This window comes from Bactrocera oleae, chromosome 3 (assembly GCF_042242935.1).
Source record: "Bactrocera oleae isolate idBacOlea1 chromosome 3, idBacOlea1, whole genome shotgun sequence".
Lineage (NCBI taxonomy): Eukaryota > Metazoa > Arthropoda > Insecta > Diptera > Tephritidae > Bactrocera > Bactrocera oleae.
Genome location: NC_091537.1, coordinates 16249758 through 16263276, shown reverse-complemented (window position 1 = coordinate 16263276; position 13519 = coordinate 16249758). Strand labels below are relative to the sequence as shown.

Genomic DNA, 13519 nt, shown 5'->3' with positions numbered 1-13519 from the left:
CAAGAATGAAACATCGGAGACCCTATAAAGTTATAAGTGATCAACGTGACGAGTAGCGCCGATTTAGCTCTATGCAATTTCGCAAACATACATTTCTCCCCAAGAAGCTGCTCATTTGTCGGAACCGCCGATATCGGATCACTATAGGATATTACTACCATTCAAACTCACCAATCAAAATCTAGTCATTGTATGTCGAATTTTTTTACTTGACAATATATCCTTGCGAAATTTGGCAAGCATAAATTATTGTTCTAGACCGTGCCACAATCTCCGAACAACAGTTATGTGCTACAGTTGTCCGATCTGACCGATTAAAATAAGTTCTTGTATGGAAACTTTTTTATCAAGCAAGATATCTTTACGAAATTCGGTATAAATTATTGTTCAAGACAATGCTCCTATCTTCGAACATATTATTCAGTTCGGAGTACTCTGGAGCATATAGCTGCCATTCAAACTCAAGCTCTTGTGTGGAATAATTTTTTTATTTGACAAGATATCTTCATTTGGCATATATTATTATCCAAGGCAACCAAGGCTACCATCTCCGAAAATATTTTTTCGATATTACCACTTTAGACTATGGCTATCATACAAACTGGCTGATTAAAATCAGGTTCTTGTATGGAAAACCTTTTTAGTTTACAAGCTATCTTTAAGAAATTTGACACGGATTATTATTCAAGGCAACGCTACAATCTCCTATTGTATTTTTCAGATCGGATAACTATAACATATAGCTGTAGTACAAACTGGCCGAACAATATCAAGATAAAGATTTTCGAATACACTTTTATGCTATAAGAAATGCACCTGTGAAGGGTATTATAGCTTAGCTGCAGCCGAAGTTAAATTTTTTCCTTTTTAATATTGCTGATTCAAAAAAATGCATATGTAATAATTTGTATTTATTGACATAAAACTAAAATATCCACCGCAAAATATTGGCAAATTACTATGGTTCTTCAATCTACCTAAGTTAAAGAAGCCTACAAGAGCATTTCTGCTAAAAATTCACCATAAAATATTTCCTCATACTATGCATACAATTAATTAAACATTTAAGAAAACATTTAGTACAAAATGATTTACATATAAACATGCTTATTAGTATTCAAAATGCAATTCCACATATACGAGTATATATCTACGTGATTTGGCTTACTTTAAGCGCACATAACTCGTACATAGTAATTTGTAGGGATTTGCCACATATATTCGTACACATTCCAAACAAATACTTTTACTTTGTCTACTTGAAATCCGTGAACCCTGCGCGCTACACGTTTATTACCTTGCCATAACTGCCAACACAACTGTTGCTATGCACCCCAATATACATATGTTTTCTGCTTTATTTATATTGTTCTTGTTCTTGTTGTTGTTGTTGTGGATATACAACATTAACGCTCGTTTTATGGCGGTCGTTCGTGTGAATGACTTTCAATGATCAGCAGATGCATTATAAGGCGCGCACATTTCACTACATGATTGCATATGTATATGTGTATTCAAATACCATAGCTAAAAGCATATGTACTCGTACATATGCAAGTATATATTCATATAGATATAGGTGTGTTCTTGCTTACAAATACCATTGACTTGTCTTCAAGCGCAGATTTACATTTGCTGCGAAAAACAGTGATATATATATGTACATACATATACATGTGTACATATATCTTTAGCTTTGTAGTTTTACCTGCTCGAATTACTAACTGTTTGCCAGTCCCGCTTGCTGGCTGTCACTCCAACGCTCTATTTGCCCTGTGAAGCATCCTTAACAAACGTTACTGTGTAAAATATTTTGCCATTTGCATTTGCTTGTGTGTATGCCGTGTATGCGCATGTGTGTGTTTGCCTCTATTTATATATTTGTTGGTGGAAAACATTCTCAACAACCATCAATCGACCGACCAAGTCACCATCACCATCGCCGTTGACTGCATCCTCGGCTTTCTGCCGCCTCCTACGTTCACTCACTCACTCACTTTTGCCATATTCCTAAGTGCACTTAAAGATGCATTTCTCGGCGCTCGAGTACGTTGTGAGTACACTCTGCTGTTTCCACTTCCACTACCTATTACCGTGAACGTACACACCCATATATACTTACATCAAAACTCATAGGTAGCGTATTGGTTTGTCTACAGGTAAATCAGCGTATTGAAAATGTGGCCATAAATGTTCGTTAAAAAGTCCTTTACCCACACATACATGCATACGCACATGAAGAATCTTTGCATTTGTATTCAGCTGTGTACACACACACACACACACACACAGTTAAGTATACCTTGACAATCAGCATTATTTTGCGCCCTCCTTTACCTTTTGTTTTCACTACTGTCCCATTAACTGCATTCGTTTTTTTGATTTTTTTTACCTGTTTACTCTATTGAATAATTTTGTTTTTCTTTGCTTGGCTTTGAAAACAACCACTTTTCATACTAAACGCTTATATAGCTAGATATGTATGTGTGTGTATACGTACCGATATGTTTGTGTCCTTTTAGTGATTCACTTGTCCAATTGCTGCAGCAAGTTGCAAGAAACTGATCAAATAAAAAACCGTAGGCATCCCATATACGAGTATCAGAATGTGCAACGTCATCCACAAAGTGAGCCAGCACAATTATTTACTATGAAGCAGAGATTGCAAATGTTAATTTGTTGTAATTATGTACAGTTAATGCCATAGTTATAGAGACTTCATTTATGTACACATATATATATGTACATATATATGAATATATTTGTATATCTACTTATATACTTGATGACTTATATGTGTTATTGCATGAAAGATTAATATTTTCTGTTTTATGGTTTATTTTCATCATCAAGGAGGTAAGAAAATGAGAAGAAGAAAAAATGTAAATAACCACAAATCTACTTCAAGTAATTATTATTGCTATCATAAGATAATAATGTAAAAGAAGAATCATGAAAAAATTTATTTCTGATAGCTGGGTCATTGCTCTAGCTCGATTTCAAATTAATAATTACTTGCTTACGGCTTTTGTTAGCTATTTATATAAGAAATTTCATTACTAAAGTTTTAATTAATTCAATGTAGAATTTTATACCCTGAACAGGATTTATTAAGTTTGCCACGAAGTTTGTAACACCCAGAAGTAAACGTCGGTGACCCTATAAAATATATATATAAATGATTCGTTCGTAAGTCTATACGCTTAATTTTTGAGATATCGATCTGAAATTTTGCGCACGTCCTTTTATCCCTAAGAAGCTGCTCATTTGTCGGAACCGCCGATATCGGACCACTATAGCATATAGCTGCCATACAAACTGAACTATCAAAATCAAGCCTTTGTATGGAAAAGTTTTTTATTTGACAATATATCTTCCGGAAATCTAGCATAGATTATTGTCCTAGAAAACGCTACAATCCCCGAACATATTGTTCAGATCAGAGACCATTTCTTCATATAGCTAACCTATAAATTGACCGATCAAAATCTATTCCTTATAGAAGTTTGGTATAGATTGTTGTCCAAGGTAATGTTATCTTCGAAAAATTGTTCACATCGGACCACTATAGCATATATGTACATAGCTGTGAAGGTTGTTATAGCTGCGGTGCAACCGAAATTAATGTTTTTTTATTTTTTTTGTTTACTTTATTGCCTTGCAGAAAATTGGTGGAATTTTGTGTGCCGCTACAAACACATGACCATGTATAGACCTCCAAAATTCGCAACTATGTATATGAGTAGGCAATTATTTCAAATGATTATTCTGTTGTTATGACAGCTTCTAGTAACTGAATAAAAGAGAATCTTTAAATATTTTAGGTTCTGCCAGCAATAATTTGTCTCGAGACAACAACTAAGTCCACGATAAGGTTGTGTTTTCTCCAAAATTTGATAAAAATTCTTTTTTGTCCGTAGGGCCATAGTTCTATTATATTATATAATCTTATATCTTTTATAATTGGAGTTAGCGAGAAACTAGGTCTAGAAAAACCTGTGCCAACTGTTCAACCTCCATTTCCAAGTGCAAAGTTTTATAATTGGTATTTTTGTGAAAAAATTTTATATTATATATTTTTGCTTGGATATTTATTTCGATATAAAAGTAAATTATTGCTATATCTAGTATCGTAAACTATGTTCTGAATCGTATGCGTGAATGTTGCCGAAGAGAACCCCTATAAAATTTATTTCGTTTCTGTTATGTGTACCGACTATCTTGGTAAAGATAAAAACGGGTAAATTCGTATATTATAGTTTTTTTCGTAGAGTCCACCGCTATCTATTTACCCCGTTTTAAATCTAATGTTATAATTTTATAAAATGTATTAATAATATTTTCGGGTAGCAGAAATTTTGTAAATCCCACATATTCTTTCCAAAATTCTGAAAGTGTTTAGGTGATATGTAATTTTTCAGCGTCATTATAATGCTTACTGGGTTACCTACAAACGCATTTTGTGCAACATAGTGATTTTTAATGATTTATGTATGCTTTTCACAGCTGCCTTCCATCTATACACTTTGATTTATCCCTACACGTCCTTTTACTTCGGTTGCATACTGTACGGCTACCTGGTAATTGGTCGTTTGTATGCATGTAGTTGTTGTAATTCAATACGCCTTTTCCAATTTCTAAATCACTGGTTATTGTTTTTCACTCTCGCCACTAGGCTTAACATACATTCCATTATACAATCTGTTACTTTCCAAATCGCCTCTGCTTTTCTACCTCTTTATCTTCGGTTTTAGCCATTTTACCTACGCATCATTTTATTTTCAAATTTCAGCTGTATTGTGGAAGTTGCAATTCATCCTCAGTCTGTTCACCGCCGGCTTACACTTGCGAGTGTGTGTGTGTTTACACAAATTTGAAACTACCTGCTAATTTTTCTATGCTGACCCCTGACACACGTAGTCATAGCCATCGCTATCAGTGCCACGACATCACTTCTCACTCCGCAACCTCAGTTGACCGGTGAAAGTCATTCGTACACGTTCTTAAATCGACAGCATTGTTTCATTGCTCTCTAAACTGTTGTTCTGAAGTTTGAATGTCTTTCGAAATTAATAGTACTGGTAATACTCTAGTAGTGTCTTTACCGGTTTCGTGTTTTCATGGAAAGAATTTGTTTTTAATTAATCAATGTCGTGCGAGTTCTTCACTTATTTACGCAATCTTAATCCGCTTGTTGCAGATAGAAAGAAAATGTGTCGGCATTAACAAATCGAAACTATTTTTTCGTTCGGCGCGACGGATAATATATGCAATACCTTATCGTTTTTCAATAAAAGTTAAGGTAAGCGGTTTTTTTTTTCAAAAATGTTTGCCAAAAGTGCTCGGCTACCATGGCTGTGCAACAAACAACACAAAATTTACACGAAGACACTCGGCGTATGGCGGTTATGTTTGGAGTTTCAAACAATTTTTGAAATTTTTAAGGAAATTGCTGTCTATTAGATGAAAAAACCAAACATATAGGAGGTTCTAAAAAATTTTTCGGAAATATGTGGTAGGAAATTTCTGTAATATATTATATATATATATTTGTTTTAGTTTATATTTTACAAATATATGTCTATATATGCATAAAAAGGCGCTACAAATGCCAAATAAGGCAAACACTAGCATTATTTTTGAGGTTAGGTTTAAAATTTGAAAGCATTTTGTGTTGAAATATATAATGTAAATCTAATCTAATTTGCCACTGTAATCTGTATTCCTTTTCATATTTTATGAGTCTATAATTATTTATAGTTTTAAGTTAAGTTCGTTTTAGCTTTTATTTGGTTAGCGGTACCCCAAAAAGCCGTAATTATTTTCAGCTAATAAAAAAAAACAATATTTTCTTGAACTACAATATACTCATCGCAATATTTAATTTCATTTCAGAACCCGATGTCGGCATGGCACAACATGAAGCGCAAAGATATTTCCTGCAGCTGCTTTCCGGCGTACAATATTTGCATCAACATGGCATAGCGCATCGTGATTTGAAGCCGGAAAACCTTTTGCTAGACGAACATGATAATATAAAAATATCGGATTTCGGCATGGCGACAATGTTTAGGTATTAGGTACAACAATTTTTATTTTATTTTTTATTATTAGCATATTTATACCCTGAGCAAGGTATATTAAACTTGCCACAAAGTTTGTAACACACAAAAAGAAACTTTGGCTACCCTTAAAGTACAGATATAATGATTAGCGCGACTTGCTGAGTCGATTTAGCCATGTTCGTCTATTTGTCTGTATATACGCGAACTAGTCCCTCAGTTTTTGAGATATCTAGCTGAAATTTTGCACACGTCTTTTTATTCTTAAAAAGCTACTAATTTCTCGAAATCGCCGCTATAGCACCATTATAGCATATAGCTGTCATAGAAACTGATCGATCAAAATCAAGTTGTTATATTGAAAACTATTTTATTTGACAAGCTATCTTCACGAACTATCAGGTCAAGGCAACGCCATAATATTCGAACTTATTGTTAAGATCGGACCACTTACTAGTTGTCATACAAACTGATCAATCGTAATATTTTTTATATCCTTTCATACCATTAGAAATGCATATGTGGAGGGTATTATAGCTTTGGGGCACTACCAATACATTTTCAATCCACATTGCATTTTTCCAATTTACAGTTACTATAATATAATATTTATTGCTTTCTTACTAATTATTTACAATAAAATCCGCTTTATCGGCTTATGTGCAGAATTTGACTAAAATCAATTGCTCATTTTCGCTTTTCAACATTTTTCTCCTCACACAGATACAAAGGCAAAGAACGCTTGCTGGACACCCGCTGCGGCACTTTACCATATGTAGCGCCCGAAGTACTCGTAAAACCATACCACGCACAACCCGCCGATATCTGGTCTTGCGGCATTATACTGGTCACAATGCTGGCTGGTGGTGAGTAATGCATTTAAAATAAAGTAGAAATAGTTTACTACACAGAAATTTTTTTAACTAACACCAAAGAAAACAACACCAAGTTAGCTAGTGTGCTTAAAGTTCGCGCAATGCAACTGTATTTTATGAAATATTCTTATTGAAAATATAGCAAAACATGTTCCAAGCACACAAACAACATAAATTTTGATTGAATGCATGCGTTTGTTTTGTTTTTGTTGCTATTTTATATTGTATATATAGATTATGGCGCTTACACGCATCGCACGTATCGAAAAAATTCACATATTTCGTCTATTCCCCTGCCCACTTGCGGACGCCTGGCCGCAACAGGCTGTCTCGTGCCATACAACGCCCACACATCCTGCAAAAGAAATTCTTAATTCCAAATCACACACACATACAAATGTGCGCATATGTTTTTTATTGCGTTCATGCATCGCTGGGTGACACGCCCAGATAGCGCCGTGCTCCACTATATACATATTTTATACGTATGCATGTGTTATATGTATTCATAATGCCACACACACACACACACACGCGCGCGCGCTACACTCGCACGCTTTAGTAACAATATCCGTCCAACTCGTTATTCGTCACATCCGCGCATCCTCATCAATCAAGTCGAACACATTTCATTATTTGCCTCGGTTTACATGCTGCACTTGCCATACGTGCCGTTTTATTTTATATATAGCAATTTTTTGTGCGCCGCGTTGATTATCGCCTGCAGTGCGGATTGCCTTTTTTGTTTTGGTCTTTCTGTGTGTTTTTCGTTTTGCTTACCCATATGCGTCGTATTAAATTGTCGTTTTGTCGTGTGAAAAAAGTTTCTACTTATTTGTGTCATATTGTTCGGTCAGAAATTCGGTTTTGAAACGACGCTCATATAGAATTTATGTACGTGTCTGTTTAAAAAATTCATTTAGAAAAATTAAATAAAATTGCACCATTAAACTCATCATCAATCAATCGACAAATCAATCGTCCAACCAGCCAATCAATTTCTCAAATCATTTTTGCTGTGTCTTTGGTATTCTAGCTGTAGATTCTTAAATATGCTATCATCTAAAGCTTTTATACCAAAGCTCCAGCTTAAATTGCTTGCTGCACAATTTTTCGTTGTTTTGTTGCTACTTGTTTCGCTCGCTACTTACTTACGTTTTAGTCTCGTTCGTTATTTTTTGAATGCTCGGTTTCGTTTTTTATGATTGTTTTACCGTTATTATTATTAAATTGTGTTTGCTCGTCTTGTTTGAATTTTGCTTTATTGTATTTTTTTATGTGTAAAGTGTTTCGTTGAAATTATGTGCGTTTTTTTTTTATTATGTTTGCCTACTGTGCGCAAATATTTTCATTTAATTTTGCAAAATTATATTTTTCGAATTCATTATATGTAATTTTGGCACAGCTGCGTTTGGCTTGCCACACTTGCATTAATTGTATGCTTGAAAATTGAGAGAAATTTAATTCTAGGCGTATGTATATGGTATACATGTTTTTTTTTGTAATAAAAGTTTAAAAAATAAAATTGAAAAAAAATTAAACATCGAAAAATTAATATTAAAAAAAAATTAAAAATTGAAAAAATAATATAAAATTTTTTTTTTTTTAATAAAATTAAAAAATTAAGAAATGTGTATAGGTGTGTTATATAACCTAGAATCAGCCGTAAAAGATTAGCCTTTTTAAATTAAAATAACCTAAACATAAAAGGCAATAAGTTTTTTAAGTTGTGTGTCTGAATTAAATTAAAAATTTATGTACAACATTAAACTATTTTGCTAACAATTATTTATTGTACAATATAATTTGTTGGAAGACACGCTTAAAGCCGGCTATACCACATAATCTTAGCTTATTTAAAAAAAAAAAATCCAGACAAATCAACTTATTTCCAATTACATCTTTTTCGCTTTCTCCACACAATTTACACCAACTACATAGAACTGGCCTGGGATCAGCCATCCACCAATTGTCAAGAGTTCAAAAACTGGACTGACAATGAACGCTGGTCAACACAGACGCCTTGGAGCAAATTGGACACATTGGCAATATCGTTGTTGCGCAAAGTTTTGGCCACAAATCCTACATACCGACTGTCACTAGAGAAAATACTCGACCACAAATGGTGTAACATGCAATTCAATGAGAATGGTAAGTACAAAATGAGATATTTTTAATTAGTTTAAAAAAAGTTTTAACATCTATACATATTATGTAATGAAAAAACGGAAAGTGCGCTTTAGTGTTTAAAAAAGCCTTGCAAAGCAAACTTAAAGCTGTGGAGCTTCTGATTCAGAAAGCTGTAATGTGCTGTACAACCCTGAGACCTTTGTCCAGGTACTTAGTGACTCTCAAGTATGCATTGCCATTTAACGGTGAGGGTTATTTTGTGCCTAAGCAAAAGTTTCTATAATAGCTACAACTAATCGGACGTTAAAATAACATCTATGTGCAAAAAAGTGTTTAAAAAGTGAAGTTGAAGGAAAGTTGCCGTCGAAAAGGCTTTAAAAGCTAACGCAATCGAAAAAAATTCTTGGTGACAGCAAATAAATTGCGTAATATTTAAATTTTTAGTATTCTTTAAAAAAAATTAATAACAAAATCATTTCGTCATATTAAACGTGCTTAAAAAGCTTTGGTTTTCATTATAAATTCTTTCTAACAGTCTGCTAAAGCTAATGCGAGCTTTCAACTTTTACGTTGCTTAACTGCGCTCTGCCCCATAAAAGCTTTCTGTTTTGTTTACAATGAGCAAGGCGACAAAATAAAATACTGTTTTTTTCTTAAATTCATATGAAAGCTTTATTTTTATGCCTGTCGCCAACTGGCAGCTTTTCATCGCTTTGGCGCTTTAGCTGTATGATAGATTTGACTACTTCATAAAGCTAGATTACCAAAGCATTGAAGAGTCTGCTTCAACTTCTTTGAAATGCAAGAGAAACTAATGAGAAGAAATATTGGGAAAGTGCAGCTGAGTGTGAAATAATGTAAGGTAATAAGTGTTGGGGTAAAAAATAAATTAATAAAAAATATAAAAAATAATGAGTTTGATGCTCAGAAGTTAAAAATGATGAATTTTTTTTTAATTAATAACAATATTATTAATCATATAATATTAATTAATCATATAGTATTAATTAATTATATAATACAACAAGTAAAAAAAGAATATAAAAAAATGAAAAAGATAATCTACAAAAAAATATGTTAAAACTATACCGTACTTAAAATAAAAATAATTTAAATATTTTTTGTGAATTTTTTTTTTAAGTAACCTCATTTATTATTACAGCAAAGTGAAATAACAAAATAAATTTTAAAAAGCTCATATGCAAAAAAATATGCTATATTTTATTCGAAAATTTTTCAAAATAATATCATTCATTATTTTTGTAATGTGAAAAAAAATCAATATGAAAAAAATTATGGGCAAAAAATAAAAAACAGATAAATTAAATTAAAACATTTTTATTTTCAAATTAATATGAAAAATTTATTATTATTAAGTGAATATTGTATCATAAAAATAAGACTGACTTTTACTTCGATTTAACTTTTTTTTGTGATAGTGTCATAATTATGTACAACAAAATATGTTTTTGCTTTTGTGCGTTTCGTTTGGTTTTTATGTTTGCATTCTTTTTTCATTTGCATATTATTTGTTCTTTGGTGATTTTAGCTGTATGGTAGACGTACTAGAAATCCATAGAGCTTTATTACCAAAAACCAAATGATTTTTGCGTTTTCATTTTCCAATGCAATTCGTTTTGTTAATTTGTGTGTTTTCAGTTTTCCTAAGTGCGCTTTTTATTTAATTTACACCGTTATTTATAATTTATATTTAGTAAAATTTAAAACAAAAGTGTGCAACACAACTAATTTGCCAACTTAATTCATCGTTTTCTCCGCAGAACATTCACACGATCTCGTTGACTCGGCAGCTGCGCTCGATATACACTCACCGAAAGCAAAACGTTCACGACAGCATTCGAGCAAACATCGTCTCACCAATCATTTCGTCGATGACACGATATCGCGTAATTACTGCTCACAACCGATGCCCACGATACCGTTAGATTTGACAGACGGTGGCAGCGCAGCCGATGGTGCCAATAACAATCCCGCCGCCGCACAGGAGGCGCGCATCAATTTCTGTTTCTCACAACCTGCCCTACTGGACGATTTGCTGGTTTGCACGCAAATGAATCAAACACAATCGGCGTCGCAGAATGTCTTCCATCGTTTGGTGCGTCGTATGACGCGCTTCTTTGTCACCACACGTTGGGACGACACCGTAAAACGTTTGGTCGCGACCATCGATCGTTTGGGTTTCGCTTGCAAAGTGGGCGATGGTGGTGTGGTCACCATATCAACGATTGATCGCCGAAAACTGCGTTTGGTTTTCAAGGCGTACATTATTGAGATGGATGGCAAAATTCTGGTCGATTTCCGTTTGTCCAAAGGTTGTGGTTTAGAGTTTAAGCGTCGCTTTATTAAAATCAAAGAATCACTGGAAGACATTGTGTTGCGTGGACCGACAACGTGGCCCATAGCGATAGCGACAAATGCTGTGCCTTAAAAAGTATACGTTTTATATGTTCGAAGGCGTTTTGAAGTTGTACAATGACTGGCAGTTACAATGCAATTGCCAAATATATATTTTATACTTTTTACACTATCTAATTAATCCAAAGTAAATTTCCTACAGAAATGTATACAAAGAAAATATGTATTCTCTAATTTAGTGTTATCAACTATTCATATGTCTTTTTGCATTATTATTGTTTTGGTATTCATATATTCTCATTGAATTTCACATATAGTTTTAGTAATTGACTTAGTTTCTTTTTTGGCTGTATTAATTTATTAGAAAACACAAATCAGACGAATGTTAATATACAGATTTTATGGAAATCTTAGTTAAATATAAAGAAGACTGCTGAAATAACAGCAAATGGAAAGTTAAATAAAAATGTTTTTATTTGTTTTTAAAATACGTGTCTTTAAGTGTTTCTTCGTGGCCGTGTTAGTTTAGGTTGGGTTTGATGGCTAATCCAGTGTTCACACTCGGAGTCCTTTGTGCAGTCCCCTTTTGTGGCCAATAATATGTTGCTGAGGCGTTTAATTTCTATTTCCACCAGTTCGGTGCTATACCTGATAGTGTGAGCTCCCAAGTGTTTAAGCCTTAATTTCGCAAACGCAGGACAATCAAAAAGGAAGTGCGGAGATGTTTCCACCTCGTCTTCTGCCATACAGCTTTTGCAGCTGGTGTCCGATAAGATTCTCAACCTTATATAGCATGAACACCGATATGGAAATGATCTGTTAGAATCACCACAACTAGAAAGAGGCAAGCCTAACTGAGTTCAAAGAGCTCACTGGATCTTTTACGATCAATCTTGAGCCAAAAGAGTTTTGCGACAGCTCATGTACGGATGGCAACCCAGCGCTGGCCACGTTCTCGTGAAGCCCAGCTATCCAGTAGTGTGTAGAACAAACGAGGGGAGGGGAATACCCACCTGTTCCCATACTACTGATAGCAGGGCTAGAGTACCTTTCCTTGCCAGCTCATCAGCTTTTCAGTGATTCCCCTGTGGCCTGGCACCCATACTAGTCTTATCACAAGGTAACTCGAAGCCATTGACAACGATGTTAGGCATTCTTTTACCAGCCCTAAACGTACGGCTATTGAGCATAAGGCTAGTATCGCCACTCTGCTTTCAGAGTATATTTTAAAAATATTTGTTATTGTTATAGATGAATCCGCAGGACTAGTAAAAATTTTGATTTTTGTCAAAATGGGGGCATCCAAAAAAAGTCGTTTCTGTACAAAAATTTACACTTTAGAATGGCTGAAAAAATCTAAATTATTATCAAAAATCATGTTCCTTAGTCATTATGTCACAAATACAATACGTACATAACATCTAGCTTTGTTGCCATCTGAAGTGAATAAAATATATTTTACGGATAAATGGGGTTGTTAGTATGCAGTTCAAAGTTCGAAATTATGCATGAGTGCTTGAAAGGAAGAAGTTCGTCTTGAAAACAGAATCGTTAAGATAAGCGAAAATGGAAAAAGGATTAAGCATACATACATACACTGTATCCTTTGATGAATAGGGAAAAATATAATAATTAATTAAAATAAGTGGAAGGCTTCGAAAGATATTAAAAAAAATGTTTATATTCGAGGCATATGCAATAGCCAGCTTCAGGAGAACAAAAACAACATAATACAATGTAATTCTTTAAAATTAGTCGAATTCAAGCATGAAATACACTTTTTTGCGATTTAGCGGATGTCCATATATGTGTACAATATCCGTTGGACGGATTAAATCCGGATTTCTAACTAATAAACCTTTCGGAAATTCCGTTATCCAAAAAGAGCATATTCGAAACCGTCTATGAAATATATGAATATAGTACTTTGTGTTTTATTGATGCTTTGGAGCACTTTTATGCTAATATCGAAACCTATTTACGTTCACTAGTACCTATTGTATTTATTAATGTGCTTTACGTTGTAATGGGTTTTCCAATAAGGTATCGGTAAGTGTAATCTGTAATTTTTTTTCA

General features: G+C 33.7%; 1 protein-coding gene across 4 annotated transcripts in view; it reads left to right on the top strand.

Annotated features, from left to right (window-relative positions):
* grp (serine/threonine-protein kinase grp) overlaps nt 1–11931 on the top strand; it is a 39844-nt gene extending 27913 nt beyond the window's left edge. For 3 of the 4 annotated variants that reach the window (XM_036366875.2, XM_036366874.2, XM_014233610.3), the window contains exons 5-8: nt 5896–6073; nt 6786–6928; nt 8879–9088; nt 10849–11931. In XM_036366875.2, coding sequence (XP_036222768.1) covers nt 5896–6073; nt 6786–6928; nt 8879–9088; nt 10849–11516 — 1199 coding nt within the window. In that variant the 3' untranslated portion in view covers nt 11517–11931. Of the gene's footprint in view, nt 1–5378; nt 5516–5895; nt 6074–6785; nt 6929–8878; nt 9089–10848 lie in introns of those variants that run through there. The other variant, XM_014233614.3, reaches the window with a different exon arrangement.
* Nucleotides 11932–13519: the final 1588 nt, after the last annotated feature.